Source organism: Phasianus colchicus, chromosome 2, assembly GCF_987193195.1.
Source record: "Phasianus colchicus chromosome 2, bPhaCol1.hap1.1, whole genome shotgun sequence".
Classification (NCBI taxonomy): Eukaryota; Metazoa; Chordata; class Aves; order Galliformes; family Phasianidae; genus Phasianus; species Phasianus colchicus.
In genome coordinates, this window is record NC_143437.1 from 8,480,001 (window position 1) to 8,494,584 (window position 14,584).

The 14,584-nt window shown below is 41.8% G+C and overlaps 1 protein-coding gene across 11 annotated transcripts in view; it reads right to left on the reverse strand.

The window, feature by feature from the left end:
* The window catches only part of EHBP1 (EH domain binding protein 1), a 196,877-nt gene that overhangs the window by 27,557 nt on the left and 154,736 nt on the right, over window positions 1–14,584 (reverse strand). For 5 of the 11 annotated variants that reach the window (XM_031599124.2, XM_031599150.2, XM_031599117.2 and 2 more), the window contains 5 exons: window positions 10,572–10,688; window positions 7,731–7,858; window positions 5,120–5,261; window positions 4,863–4,969; window positions 2,118–2,241 (listed from right to left, as the gene is read on the reverse strand). In XM_031599124.2, coding sequence (XP_031454984.2) covers window positions 2,118–2,241; window positions 4,863–4,969; window positions 5,120–5,261; window positions 7,731–7,858; window positions 10,572–10,688 — 618 coding nt within the window. The remainder of the gene's footprint in view (window positions 1–2,117; window positions 2,242–4,862; window positions 4,970–5,119; window positions 5,262–7,730; window positions 7,859–10,571; window positions 10,689–14,584) is intronic. The other 6 variants (XM_031599181.2, XM_031599173.2, XM_031599141.2 and 3 more) reach the window with 5 other exon arrangements.

The window sequence follows — 14,584 nt, forward strand, 5'->3', positions numbered from 1 at the left end:
AGCCAGCCAGGTGAGGAGAGGGAAAGGAGCTGAGGGAAAGGGACCACACCTGGGCACAGAAGCAGAGCTGACACAACAACATTTTACAGGCACAGCAAAAAGATGTTCAGAGTTTTTTCCACAGCCAAGGCCATATCACATGAAAGGTGAAGAAACCCACCTCCTCTTCCTCCTCCTCCTCCATTTCCATGTAAGGAATTGCAGTTACTGCCACAAGGGTGACAAATGGGATACTGATTGGCAGGAGAGGTGGTACACAAGACAGCCTCTCTGTTGTGATCCTTAGTTAGAAAAGTTTGAGAATCCCTGCTTTCGAGGCTATAAACTCAAGCAAAGGTAAGAAACTCCACTCTTCGTATGTTTCCTCCTAAACTGCATATTTAAGCTAAGAATGGAAACAGGATTTTTATCAAGGGCTTGTCCAATCAGTTATTTTAAGTTAAATCCTCAGAAAATGATCAAGAACATAAAACTAACTTTTCTATTATGGGAAAACTGCACGGCCCCTCACCCCCAGTAAAAGAAGCAATGGGTATTCATTGGTATTCCTATTACAGCCCATACAGCTACACTGTACAAACTGCTCTAGCTGTGCTCCATTTTCTGCAAAGGACTTCAACACTTCATCATGTTGGTGCGTCTGACACGAGGAACACAGTAATATTTGTCCTACTTCAAAGCACAAGAAATGCAAAACTGGAAGGAACATAAGGAACTCCTCTTAAGATGGAATAAGCAGCATAAATTAATCACTGTCAGATGTTAAAAAACCCCAAACTATACTATGCTGAAAACTCCATACGTATCTAGAGGCAGCGCTCAGAGTTCATGCAAGACTTGCAAAATGCCATAGCAGCTCCTTTGTGTGGAATGCATGTTTCACCCTTTTTCACTCAACAGAGTACAAAAGGAAGTGTAGGATAATACATACATATTTTTGTTAGCTTGAGTATTAAAGGTTATGTAATGCATTTGAAAAAGTACTTCAAAAGCTTGTAATAGGTAAAAGTTCTACTAAACAAGCACTGATCCAGGAGAGAAATTCTGAGTTACATTTTTTTGCAAAATGCTGTTGAAGAGTCAAACCACCTGTGCATACAGTAAAGTAAATACATTTTAAAAAGCCACCCAGATACTTGGACATGTGTGGCAAACTGATTTCAAAATACTGAACTTTAAATAAAGTCTGTTCACCTTCACCTGTATTTCAAAACACGCCACTGGATTAAAATGCACTTTAAGACCTGTTATTCCAATTAAAGGTGGGCTTCACCTTTATGAACTTCAAACACACACAACTTTTTCACAGACAATTTAACCACACGGTAATTTGCACCAATTGACTTTTTTCCCCAAGGGACGGGAAGAACACTTTTTGCACCTACAGTATAACTTATTTTTGAAATATCAAAGCACCATTTGTTTCAACCCGATGCTGTTAAACCTCTCCATCTCTGATGGACACCAGCACTCCATATCCACGCAACGTGCATCACAGAAGTCACAACCAGCATGCTTTTAACAAAAACTCGCCCATGTACTTTAATCCTTTCAACTGCACCTCCAACACCAAGCATTACAGACTGTTTAAGACCTGCTCTCCTGAAGATAAATAAATAAATAAAGTAATTGTGGAGCATCAGTAACCAGATAGTATTCTCAAATTTCAGTGATCTAGTCAATGGAGCCTTCCCCCATGTACTGTGCTCTGTTTCATGCAGTACATGGCTTTAGCTGGCCAAATCTTTTTTTTCCCACTGAATCAGTAGAACAGTGAAGATCTTACTTTTTTTTTTTTCATTCTTTTTTTTTTTTTTTTTTTTTTTTTTTTTAAGCAGTGGCATATCAATGAGGCACAGATGTGTATTCCAACTCTGCATGGATGAGCACACTGTTCAATAGTGCTGGCTCACACGGTATCAGGGCAAGTTATCACTTCCCATGAAGGCACTCTTATCACCAGGGCCCAGAGAGGTGGCTGCAAATCGCAGCCTTTTTATTTTCAAGGCAGTTTTGCTGAACATTCAGGCTTCAAAGATTCACACTTCCAAAACTCTATAAGAGTTTGTGAACGCTCAATTTGCCAAAACTGTTTACAGTGTAATTGGGCACCGTACCTGTGTCCATGAGATAGCGAAGGCGCTTCTCCACCAGCGCGGCACGGGTGTCAATTTGCTTTTGCTCATTCTCTAGTGCTGCCAATTCTCCTACAACATACTGACTGGTGTCTTTGAACCCTTTCTGTTAAAGAGAACAAACAAGAAGAAAAAACATCACTTGTAAGTTGCATTTTTCCTTTCCACAAACACTTAGTAAGGCACTTACCTAAACAACCAAATATCATGCTTGCTACCAAAAAGCTAACGCTTACATTTTGCAAACTTTACAATTTTGCCAAATGTCCTTATTTATTTATTAAAACATCCCAGTTTTTCCTGTAGGGAACACTCGATTCTGCTGTTTTTAACTACCTGGCTGACTTTTTGAAATTCATATAATTTATGCCTAAGTACATAAAAGGAGCCGTAACAAAGCGCTGTGAAAGGAAAAGTAATCCAGATAAAGCACTATTTAATGTGCCATTTCATTTCTTACTCAATTTTAAAACCCTAACTTTAGGAGCTAGAAGAACTAGCACAAGAGTCTCTAACAACAATTAAAACATGGGTTTTTGAGATTAAAAACAAACCCGAGACAAGCTCCATGGCTTGTTTAGCTCCTCTGGGTCAACTGTAATGATGCCTCTCACCAGATGAGGCTGTAATGCCTCTCTGGGTTTCCCCTACTGCAAGCAATTGCCTGGCTACACACTGATCTGGAAAAGTACTGCTAATTACTGTGACTGATTCTTATCCTGGGCAGCAGTGACAAGGTACAGGCTTTCAGGTGCTCAGGGACTGACCTGATCTGCCCTGTTGGCACCCTAGTAGGTAAATCAGGCTGAGAGCAATTCCTTCCTGAGCAAGCCATGGAAACGGCAACGAGTCAAACTTGCCCCTTGTGCCCCATCAGGTCTTGTCATCACCCCACAGAAAACCACACACTTTTCCAAACACTTTCAACAAACAGCCACGAAGCACTTTGGCTCTCTCACCAGGAGCTGGAGAACAGTCCTTTTGAACCTGAGAGTTATTCTTATGGGGCTCAACTTCCACCACCCAGCTGTACCAAGTTATTACGGGGAATACACAGCGGTGAAATGTCATGCCTGAATTTTTGTGTGGGACATTAGGAAGAAAATATTATTCCTTCCAAGTAAGCCTATCCACTTCCTTGCAGTCCTTGGAGATGGTTTCAGATGAAGAAAAAGAAATGCAAAAGAACTGTGTGTTTCATCTGTAATCAAGAAAGGATGCAACTAAAATCACTGTCCCTTGGGAAGTGAAAAAACAGAGTTTGTTTTTTTTCTAGGATGTCGTTCCCTACTGGAGGCTACCTTGTTGCTGTGGAAGGGCCACACAGACTTTCACTGTGTCAGTTGTTTTTCTGTAAACATTTCTAAAATGGTGCGTTAGCTTCATATTCAAGTGATAGGTGTAATAACAATAATGTTGGCCTATTATTACTTCAAATAAAGACATAATCAAAGTGAGGGCTGGGTGAACTTCCAGGACCAGTAATGAGCACTGAGGTTTGAAATTTGGAGTGTGTGAATTTAAGAGTGTTGTGCTCCCAGTAAGTTGGTCCTTCTCCTCTTACACAACAGCCAACGGCATCGGTTCCTTTGGAAACCCTTTTTCATCTGACATACAGCCAGAGAAACAACAGCAAAACTACCAGAGAGCGGATCCTGAAGGAAAAAAAATCAGTCCTCAGCAGAGCTGAGGCGATGCGCAATATATTGCCTTTCATCAACTATAATTAATTGAAAATAGTATGAAAACTTCCCTAATGTCAGCACGCATAATTGTTAACAATTGTTATTAGAAGATGAAAAGAAATGCTGTGTCAGGCTGAAATATCCCTAGAGTTCCTGTGTATCATCTGCATATGTAATGCGGGCGTACTGTGCCAGAGCTTTTCAACTCTGCAAAAGTATAACTATGCTAAAAAGAACTGTCAGGTTTGTGAAAAGTTGGATGTTTCGGGGTAGGAGTGACAGCGGTCTGAAATCTCTCCTTGGCTACGACTGCTCCAGCAAAAACGACACAAGTATTGAGGTGAACTGGGGAGAGGAGAGAGCGACCACCATCAAAGGCTGCGTTGTGTTTTCAGACAAAAAAAAAATCAGGGTAAAACTTGTTCTTCCTGCTTCTGTCCCACAGCTGTCCATCAAAACCAGCTTTCTCCCTGCGGTCTATCAAATATTTCCCTCACAAATCAATTTTACACATGATCAGCCCATACCCCTACTGAGCTGAACCTCCCCGTTAATTAAGTGAAGAAATTACCATATATATTATATTAATGCAAACATCATTCAGCTAGTAATTCACGGCTGATCTGGATAATGGAAAGGTTGAACACCCATTAACCCAAGCCAACAAAATGGGTTGGCTGAGAAATTCTAGCAGGTCTCATGTGACTCTTCCCTCTAACTGCAGCTCTGCGGTATCTGCTATTGTAATAATTAAAATCCTCCCGGTAGATCAATACTGGAATCTCTTTATGGGAAGTGCCCTGATGGAAATGTCTCAAGAAAGCTGGGGCTGTGGAACTCTGAAAAATTCATTTTTTTTATCTGACAATTATCACCACACTGCAGACTAATTCAACAGTGCACCCCTCTCACTCTGCTTTGAATGCACTGGAGATTGACATCTAAAAAAACCTAACATCTCATTTTAACAAATAAAGGCACTATTTCCACATACAGTTTAGAATTATCAGCAATCATGAAACCAGACAAAAAATTAATATACATTAAGCACTTCATCTTCTGATGGCTTCCTCTGAGTCTCAGTTATCGCAGCCTTCTCCTCATTTCCTCTCTTTGTATCTTCCTGTATTGATCTCTGCCTTTTCATCTCTTGAAAAAAGGGGAAAGACATGTAAAATTATTATAAAGCTTGATATTTATGTATTGAAACGGGGACTTACATTATCGGGTTTTAATATATTTATTGTTAAATATTATTAAATCATAAGATGGGAAAACACGCTTTATATTTTCTCCTACCTGGTCTGCTCTCCACATACTGACTGAAAGACTGGAGCTGAGTTTTTCTGACGGTGGAGTCCTTGCTGAACACAACAGGATTTCTAAAACGTTCTGCTGCTTTTTGTAATCGCTCAGCACGATGCTCCTCTGTTCCATTCTGCTAGAAAAACAAGGCACACAACAGTTTCTTTTGTTTACAGTGCGGAGACACTAACTCGGAAGGTACGTCTGGCTGGGGGAACACAACGCAGGTTGTGCAGAGAGGATTTCCCAACTCAGACCACAGTTTGTACGGGACGAAAGTATCAGCTGCAGGGAGAAAAAAAAAAAAAAGGAAAAAAAGAAAAAGGACAGGAGTGCCTAACTTTCCGCGTTCCTGCGGAGCGTGCGGTGGCAGCGGTTGGTTTTGGCTCTTTGGGCCCCCTCCTCCTGCACTGGCCGTGCCGTGCTGCAGCCCGGAGCCGTGCCGTGCCATGCCGCCAGCCGGGAAGGAATTGTCTGCTTCCTACAGTCCCCCAGCCTTGTACGACAAGAAGAACTAGTTTCTAATTTTATGCCCATTGAGATAAACCACTAATGCTGGATGAAGGCTAAAAGGTAGGATTATAATACTACCCCACTGAACTGCATTTCATCAGCTATAACTTTCCAAAGCCAGATTTGTAAGTAAGCCCTTTACAGCTAAGGAAACTACAATTATCTTTTTCCAGGGCTTCCTATGTTAATACTGGTAACAAATTCAAATGGTTCTGTCGACGTGAAATATCCCAGAAGACTGAACCACCGCAGTGTGTGGAAGCTGCAGATACCGAGGTGCTGTGTACCAAACAAATATTTCATTTTATACCTAATCTTTTATTATTTTTATTAAGTGTTTTGAAAGTAAATAGGGAAAGGCTAAGATGCATGACTAATAGCTAAGCCTGCTGAATGCTGAAACTGGTTATCAAAAGCTACCAAGACTTTGCCCTTCCTCTGCATTGAGACAATCGGTAATGAGGGAGTTCTCCAATGGCCTATTCTCTAGCCTCAAGGAGGCCGGGGATACACAATCCTCCAGGGAAGGTAACAGTTTATCCTTTTCCACAAACACAGAATGCCTCATTTATAAACGTGTAAACTGCATTTTATTAAAAAACAAATCCGACTCAATGCCGAGAGCTCCCCGAGAACAGATGGACACCATATATTCCTTAGAAAGCCGCTTTCAAACTCTTCCTTCAAGATAAACTGTTAAGTCGCACCTTTTGTGGGAGCACCTTAAAAACGCGGCTGGGCGGTAGGAGCCGTTTAGAAAAGAGAAACCCCTTTTTCATCAACGAGGTGGTGCTGCATTCCCCTAATGGAGGCGGCCCCGGCCTCATTTGGGGAATTGAGCTTAAAAGTATTGCTCCTACTGGACGGAGGGCTCGTCGGCTGCACCAGGCGGGCGGTTATGATGCTGGCTAAACAGAATGTGGTTTCCTGTTAGCAGCACAATAACGAGCCGACAGCCTAAACTCGAGTCTTTACCAAAATAAACAAACACAACTAATTTTTTAGGCCTGGCAACATGCTAAAATATCGGTGTGATTAGCCAGTAAATCCCATTTTAAGAAACCTTTTTATGACTGGGGACTTCTGCCACTTTACAAATGTATTCCTCTAAGCCCACTAATTCAGTTAGCCTTTTCAATCCATTGTATTATTCTTGGGCCAGCTTCATTTTGCATTAAATCCACTGCAGAAAGCTAAATTGAACGCAAAAATCAGACTTGATCCAGGCTTCCTTTTGTTCAAAGATAGAGACCGAAAGTCCTCTGCTGCTGCCACACACTTTCATCACCAATTTATAGGAACCGACAGTGTAAGGGAAAAGCAATGAAAGTCATTGTTTTGGGACTTCAAAGCATCTCTGTATCTGGGGAAGGAAATCCTTTCAGTCAGCAGCGCTTTCCCCACAGACTGCAGGTGGGTGAAAAGTTATACCCAACTGGAAGTGAGTGCCCCAGAGCCATAGGGATATTCATGACACACAGGGACTGCTTTTTTAAAACAAAAAATAATAGTACGAACATAATTAAGAAAATGAAACGGAAAATTGAGTGCTGCGTGCTTTTTGCTGAAGGGCTGAACGTTTAGAATGGGCCAAACAACCGCACGCACCACATACTGGTTTCCTTTTTTCTCAGGAGCCCGCGTTGTTAAGTACCCAAGTATGTATGGCTTTAAAATGGAACGCAGCTTAGTTTTAGTGCAGCAGAAAAGAGAGGGCCAGGCTGTGAAGGGAAGCAAAGCGCTGTGCCCAGAGCTGCTCCCGAAGCCCACTGCTGAGCACTGCACGCAGCCCGCGCTGCGCTCCTTATCCAAGTGGCAGCCCCAGCACTGCCAGCTTGGAGGTGATGCTTCTGTCTGCTGCTGTTATGCCAATTACAAGCACCGAGATGCAAAAAGAGATGAAAACCTGCTGCTTAACCAACAGAAAAAAAAGCACCCCGGCACAATGCAACCTACGCAAGTGCCATGCCACAAAGACTCTCTGCATCTCTTGCCATTAAGGATTTGGTAAGAAATCATTTTCCCCATCACAAGGTACAAATAGAAATCAAAACACACAGGTACTGAGACAAAAGAGTGAATCAAAACTTACCTTAACATCTTGCTCGGAGCTATCAGTTACAGCTTTCTGAGCAGCGCTGGAGAGTGAATTTGCCACCTGTGGCTGAGTTTCTAGGGTCTTCTTCAGCTTCAAATCCACCAACTTACTGTTTTGTTCTGCTAAATATGCAAATACCACATACAACAGAGTGAGATGCATTTAAATGCAGAGTCGGCACAACAATGTACCAATTTAAAAGGTAGATTTCATTCACTTAACTACAATTTCCAACTAAATACTAGAAACTAGAAGGATTATTATTACTATTATTATTATTTTGCAATTCAGATTGGTGTAGATTTGTGTAATGCATAATTACATTCAGATATTTCCTTTAAAAAAAACAAAACAAACAAACAAACAAAGAAAAAAAACCAAAAAAAACCATACATAGGAAATACAGCACTCATCTAAGCAAGTACACACAGCCTGAAGAGAGTAGGTGAGAAACACAGAAACCAGCCAATGTTTAGGCCCAGTTACTTCCAACCCGTTCCTACTTATGATTTGGTATTAAAACACACTTAAAGAGCCATTTATTTTCAGATGACATATAACAATTTATCACACACCATAAGTACTGATAACCCCTCAAGTTTATGAACTACTCATTCATCCTAAGGCTCCTTGGCACAGCTTCTAAACATTACAATTGCAGTATCAAAAGAGCCAGCTTTCTAGTAATATTTTATAGTGATTTATAGAACACGTCGACGCCAGTGAGACACATCAGAACTGCAATGAAAGGACAGACTGAAAACCTGCTGGACCCCACAGAACTTTCCCATTGGTTTTAGGAAATCAAATCAGAGCCCAAATAAGCGACAGCTGAGAATTTTATTTCCCAATAATGCTCAATCTTTACATGCAGGTTGACTATGCAAACATGCAGCACATTTACACGGTGCTTTCCTACAGAGTTTTCCCTGCTTGCTAGTGAGGGAAGTGGGGCCATAAGTGTTTTGCCTTCCAAGGTTTGATTCATGTTAGCCCAAGTATTTTTGGCATGCTAGAACTCAAATGATGCCTGCCTGCAGCAGCAGTGGGCTGGGCTGGGTGATGACGAAGTATAGTTTCCCTTTCCTCTGGCACACCCAGCCAGGGTGCCCTTAATTGAGGCTCACATGTAAGTACACGCACATTCTCATGGGTTTATACATAAACATCATGTAATAACTATGATAGAAGAGGTTCACATTTTATCAGATACATTCAGAGTGGCGTATGGTAGCAGTGCTGACAAACACAGACAGATGCAATATTTAAAACCAACAACCTGCAGTAAAAACAAACAAACAAAATAACACACACACACACACAACTTTTCTTGAGAAAGACAGGAGGGACTAAGATCCAGCAGGGGACAAATTAATTAACAGTCAACAATGACCCCAAATGTGAAATGTCCCTCACAGTTCTGCATCTAGCTGCTCCCAAGGGATTCGGCCTTCGTTAGAACTTGGTATGAATTGGCAGAATTCCACCAAAATCTGTGTGCACTGATTTCTATCACAGCACCAGGCTGCTTTTTGTATTGCTGATCACCTTCTTCCTTACTCGTTTGAACATTGCTGCTTGTCCATCTGGCTAATGTGCAGACTGACCTGCAAAACCATGTCTCAGCTTTTTCTCCATAATGTCTTCCCATGGTGGAAAGTTTGTGTAGTGTTTTGTATTCCTGAGAAGGTATCTTTAGGGAAATAAAGGCCCACAGAAATAAGCGTAGGCAAGTCCTTGGGGCTATGTGACAGGAACATTCATTCACTGATTTTCTATCTTTCCTAAAATGAACCAGAATTTATTGGAAATTTATTTTATAGGATGCTACTCTAAATCAGCTGAAGTCAAATGTTGGAAACAGTAAATATATTTTCTTATGTCCTAGGATATCCTCAAATAAAAAAATAAAAGACAGGACTTATACCTTCCGCACTCAAGTGAAGACCAGCTTGCTAATGCAACTGAAGGGAACGACCATCATTGCTGATGCAATGATAAAAAAAAAGAGAAAGACAAAAAAAAAAAAAACAAAGAGCAAACACTAAATGAAGTGTTTTGATTGAATATGTCATGGGTTACACACTTGAGTCCAGCTGGCATGGGCTGAACCAAGTCAGGGGCTGCTGGAAGAAGCTCACCCTTCCACTCCCTGGTTCCTGATGCTGCCCAGTGCTTGCCACGCTCCTCTGGGCTGCCGAAGCTCACAGGAACTTGTGGTGGGCTGAGAGTCAGATCACACTGCAAAGAGGCCCCCAGCATTCCCTGGGACCACTGGTAGCCAGCAGTACAGAGCACAAAATTCCTTCCTTGTACAACTCTGACATGTTTATCATCTGTGAAGGAGGAACCTCAGCTCCATTTTGGCTGCTTTACAAGTTTAGGAAGTAGAAATATCACTAACATGATTTGTTCTTATTGGACCAGCACGCAATATGATGGATAATACAAGCACCCCTACTACAGTATGAATGATTTCAAAATGTCTTACTGAAAACAGTATTGCTTCAACTTAAAAATTAAATAGGAGTAATTCTGTTCCAAACGCAGAGACATATTTGCTCCCATTTAACAGATCTAGACTGAAGCCCTTTCACCATCAAAAAGGAGGAGATGTTTAAAGTTGCCATTACTGGAAATAATAATCTTGTCCCCGATCTTAAATTTCAACCAAACGTGAATGCAAAATATCCAAGCAGAACAAACATTAGGGTTTGAAAGATGTGAAAAGGCACAAAGAAATAAAGTTATGACAGAGAGAAGCAGCACATCACTACTTAAGATGACGGAGTGTTAGTCATGCAAAATACACAAAATAGCCATTATTTAAATTACCCGTTGAATCAAGGTCATTTTCTAGGTTAGTAAGCTCATCTCCACCTCCAGTAACAGAGCATTCAGGAACCTCCTCGTTAGTATCTATCTCAATATTATCATCATCCTCATCCTCATCTGTAGGAACACACAGCATTAAGGTTAGTACTGTCTTACATTCATGCGCCACGAGGCTAAAATAAAAATGAACACTTCAGAGAACAAGCTGCGTAATGATAAAAATGCAAATCATTAAGTAAGTGAGGAAGAAGATTTCACCCAGTCCACTCATGGGTTTATCTTTATACTGATGCAATCCGATATACACGCAGGGAGCTCTGCTGGAAGCTCCTGTCACAATAAAGGCAGAGCCTGGCCTCAGCAGTGGCTGCTCACTGCGCTGAGTGTCAGCCTAACTCTAAAAAGCACTTGTGCTCTTCCTTATAACTTGAGTCATAATGATTCTCCCCAGGCTCCCAGCTCTCTGTAACACAAAGTGGGATATAGGTGCTGATGCTGGCGCACGGCAGCTTTGAACGGGTCTGGCCAGCAGAAACTGGGAGCTCCAGTCTCTCCAGAAAGGCAGCAGCCACCAGCACTGGGCTCCCAGCTCAGAGAACTTTGCTGTCCTTGTCTGACACCACACAGCACAGAGAGGTGATTCCTGCAGCCTGCTTACGTCTTTGTGTCTGCCACCACCTCTGATGGGAGCAGGAACATCTCCCCCTGAGATGTGATGCTTAGCAAGTAGGGATGCAGCAGGAGCACCCTCCCACATTGCTGCCTTGCTGCGGTGCTCTGAATCAGGAGTGTTTGTGAGCGACGTAGACTTTAAATAAAATAATAATAATAATTACACTTGATATTTTTACGGCATCCCTCTGCTGGGTTTCTCAGAGCGGCTCATGAATATTACTTGTAAATTAGCCCCATAATGTTTTATGAAGTAGCTAATTATTATAATTACAATTATGATGATGATGTAGGTAAATTATGGCACAGAAAGAGTAAGTAACCTGAGGAAGATCAAATAGCAAGTGTCGAATTGTGAAGCAGATCCCAGGAATAATCCTGACTCACATCTTCAATACAAATATACAATGAAATTAAACAAGGTCCATAAAAGCTAGAATAGTATTTTCAAAGCATGTAGCTGCAATTGTATTCACTCACTTTTAAGTCCCATATCGTGTGCTATCTACACTTGTTCAGACTTATATGAACATTTTTTTCCTATGTATGTATGCACGCATATAAAAGTGATGAAAAAGAGAAGGCTGAAACATGCCAGGAGAAAGAATACGTACAGAGCAACTGCAGGAGCTTTAAAACATTGCACAACAGGGAAAAATGCTGATTGTAATTACAGACCACTGATACACTCTGACATCACCTAAACAAAAAGGATCCCAAACGTTGTACCAAGGTGCCAGAATCCTGAATAACAGAGGCTTGGGGTTGGTGCCAATGGCTCGCTGCCTGTCTCTGAAGTACACCAAACTCATCCTCAGACCTGCAGATTCCAGACCCACACTGCTAACACTCAGGCCTGATGGCTGTTTCCTTTCTTCGCCTCTGTATCTCTACCATCCCTACAATTCCCACTGTAGGAGCTTTTTGGCTTTTTTGTGTGTGCGTCTGCTACTCTTTTCTAACCTTCTAACCCGGGACCAGGTAGTTCTTCAGCTGGGCAGAAATACTCAGGACTCTGCAGTATTTCTCCTGCTCCCATTTACGGTAACACAGTGGGCTCTGTGATCTGAGGGAGGCAGGTGTATGAAGCAGAGAGGCACAATGGATCCATCATCACATTGACAGAGGGATGGGGTAAAGAGCAAGCGGAAGATAAAGGGAAGAATAGTAATGCGGGGAAAACAGTGGTTCTAAAGTAACACTGCCTCAAAGTGCATCAGCATCTTTTTCTTATGTGGAAACACGACCTGAAGTCCCTCATGATGGTGCTGGAAAATCCAAAGGCGCTCTGGCCAACGTGCTCCTTGCTGGGCTAAGAGCAGCCAAAGGGCACAAACCATTGGAAGAGGTAGCAGAGAAAGGGAGAGGGACATTGCAGTGGCACCTCCAGCCTGGGTGCCTTCCAAAGCACCCCAGGGAGCCAGCAAGTAAGGTCAGCTCACAACGGGCAGGCAACCCAACAGGGTGCTGGACGTGTCAGAACAGCCTCAGCTGATGACTGTTGGTTACTGAGTGCCTAAATTAGATTATATAATCTTTTTTTTTTTTTTTTTAAATTTAATACAGCAAGATGAAATCAGGGGCATTGCCTTCGACACCACAATTTTAGGTAACAAAAGAGAAGGTAACATCGAGGACACCAGTTCCTAATGGCAGATAATGACCTGACCTAGTATTTAATTTAAGGTTGGCAGGTTGACTGAGTATCATTATCAGAACACTGACACTGTATAAGGAACTGCCAATTAAAAACATTCTTTTCAAGGAATTTCAGAAGTTTTCAAATACTTTTCAAAATTGACAATGTTTCTGTTTTAAACTACTCTTCTTTTTATTTTTTTTTTTCCCCTCCAGGTCCCATGTTCTTCAAGTGTATTAAAGAAGTATATGTGTTTGGGAAGCATGTTACAACAAGATTTTGCAATTATAAATACTAAAAGAAACAACATGACGAAGATAACAGACACCTTTTAAGGAAAGAGCAAATTACTAGCGTGAAAAGCTTAAAGCAATTGGTCTAGAAGCAGGACACAGAATTAGAAGACTGCAAAAATTGCTTCCTTGAAAAATAAGTCAATACTGATCCTAGAAAGACAACAAACCTTTACCAAGTTGAGAAGAAATTGAAAAGAAAAGAAGAATTAAAGATAAGCAATTAAGTCAACAACTAAACAGCACTGACCATCATCTACAGAGCGTGGACTGCGATGACTGACACAGAGTAAAATAAGGATATTTTGGAACCATATGGAAAAGCCAGAATAATGGAAGATAAGCCATCAAAGCGTGGAGGAATTGCAACAGACAAAATGAAGAAGGAACAATTTCCTTTGTGAGAAAAAACATTGCTGGGAGTCGGACTGCATCTGTGGGAAAAGTATCTGTAAGTTTCCTTTGCTGCTGCGAGAGCAGTACTTGCTGTAAGGGAAGAAGATATCTCCAGCCTCCAGCATTTTCTCTGGGAAATCTTTCAAGCCTGTAGAATTCATATATTTAATTTCTTTACTTTCAAGTGCAAAGTTCACTTAAGTCTATGGGATGTGACAGGAGCATCTGAACAGTAACAAAAGAAGAAAGGTGGGGGAATGGAAGAAAGGTAGAGTTGAAACGCTGCTTCAAGTGTACAAGAAATCAGATGCTGGAACAAGAAAGAACAGCGGGGACTGCCAACAGATAGAAATGCTACCTGTTAAAGACATTAAACTGAGGAATTAACTCTGTTTTACAAGTTGGAGATGAAGAATGGTGCAAGACTGGGCTGCCACGTACACTCCCTTCAAATCACTGCCTCAAAAATAGCATCTCTGATGCATCTTGAAAACTTTCAGTATCAAAGTGCAATGCAACACCAGCTGGCTCACGTGGTGAGTTTTGGAACTGCAGTCCACTCTTCAAGTTCTTAATTCTATTTTTTAAAAAAACTTTTTTTTTTTTGGTCTCACTGTACACTCAGATGCTTCTTTTTCTCTCTTCTTTTTCTGCCCTTCTAACGTCTCTCTCCCTTTCCATTCTTCTGTCCACCTTCTTATCCCCTGCCAGTCTGCCTATTTTGGGTGCTTTCTCAGGCAGCCCTCCTGCTGCCTCTCCTTCCCTGCCCACTGGCCACCCAGTACACCAGCCCTTCCTCACCCACACACCATTGCAAAGGAAGGCTGGGGACACGCTGCGAGGAAAGAAAACACTGCCCCAATCCCAGAGGGGAGATGGGCGTCCCGCTGCTCACACACAGTACCTAGATAAGATGCCAATTCCTTTGCCCCACCGCTGCTGGAAGGAGGGAGGATATTCGGATCCCTATCTCAGCATTGTCCCTGGCCCCATCTCAAGGCATTTGCTTATCA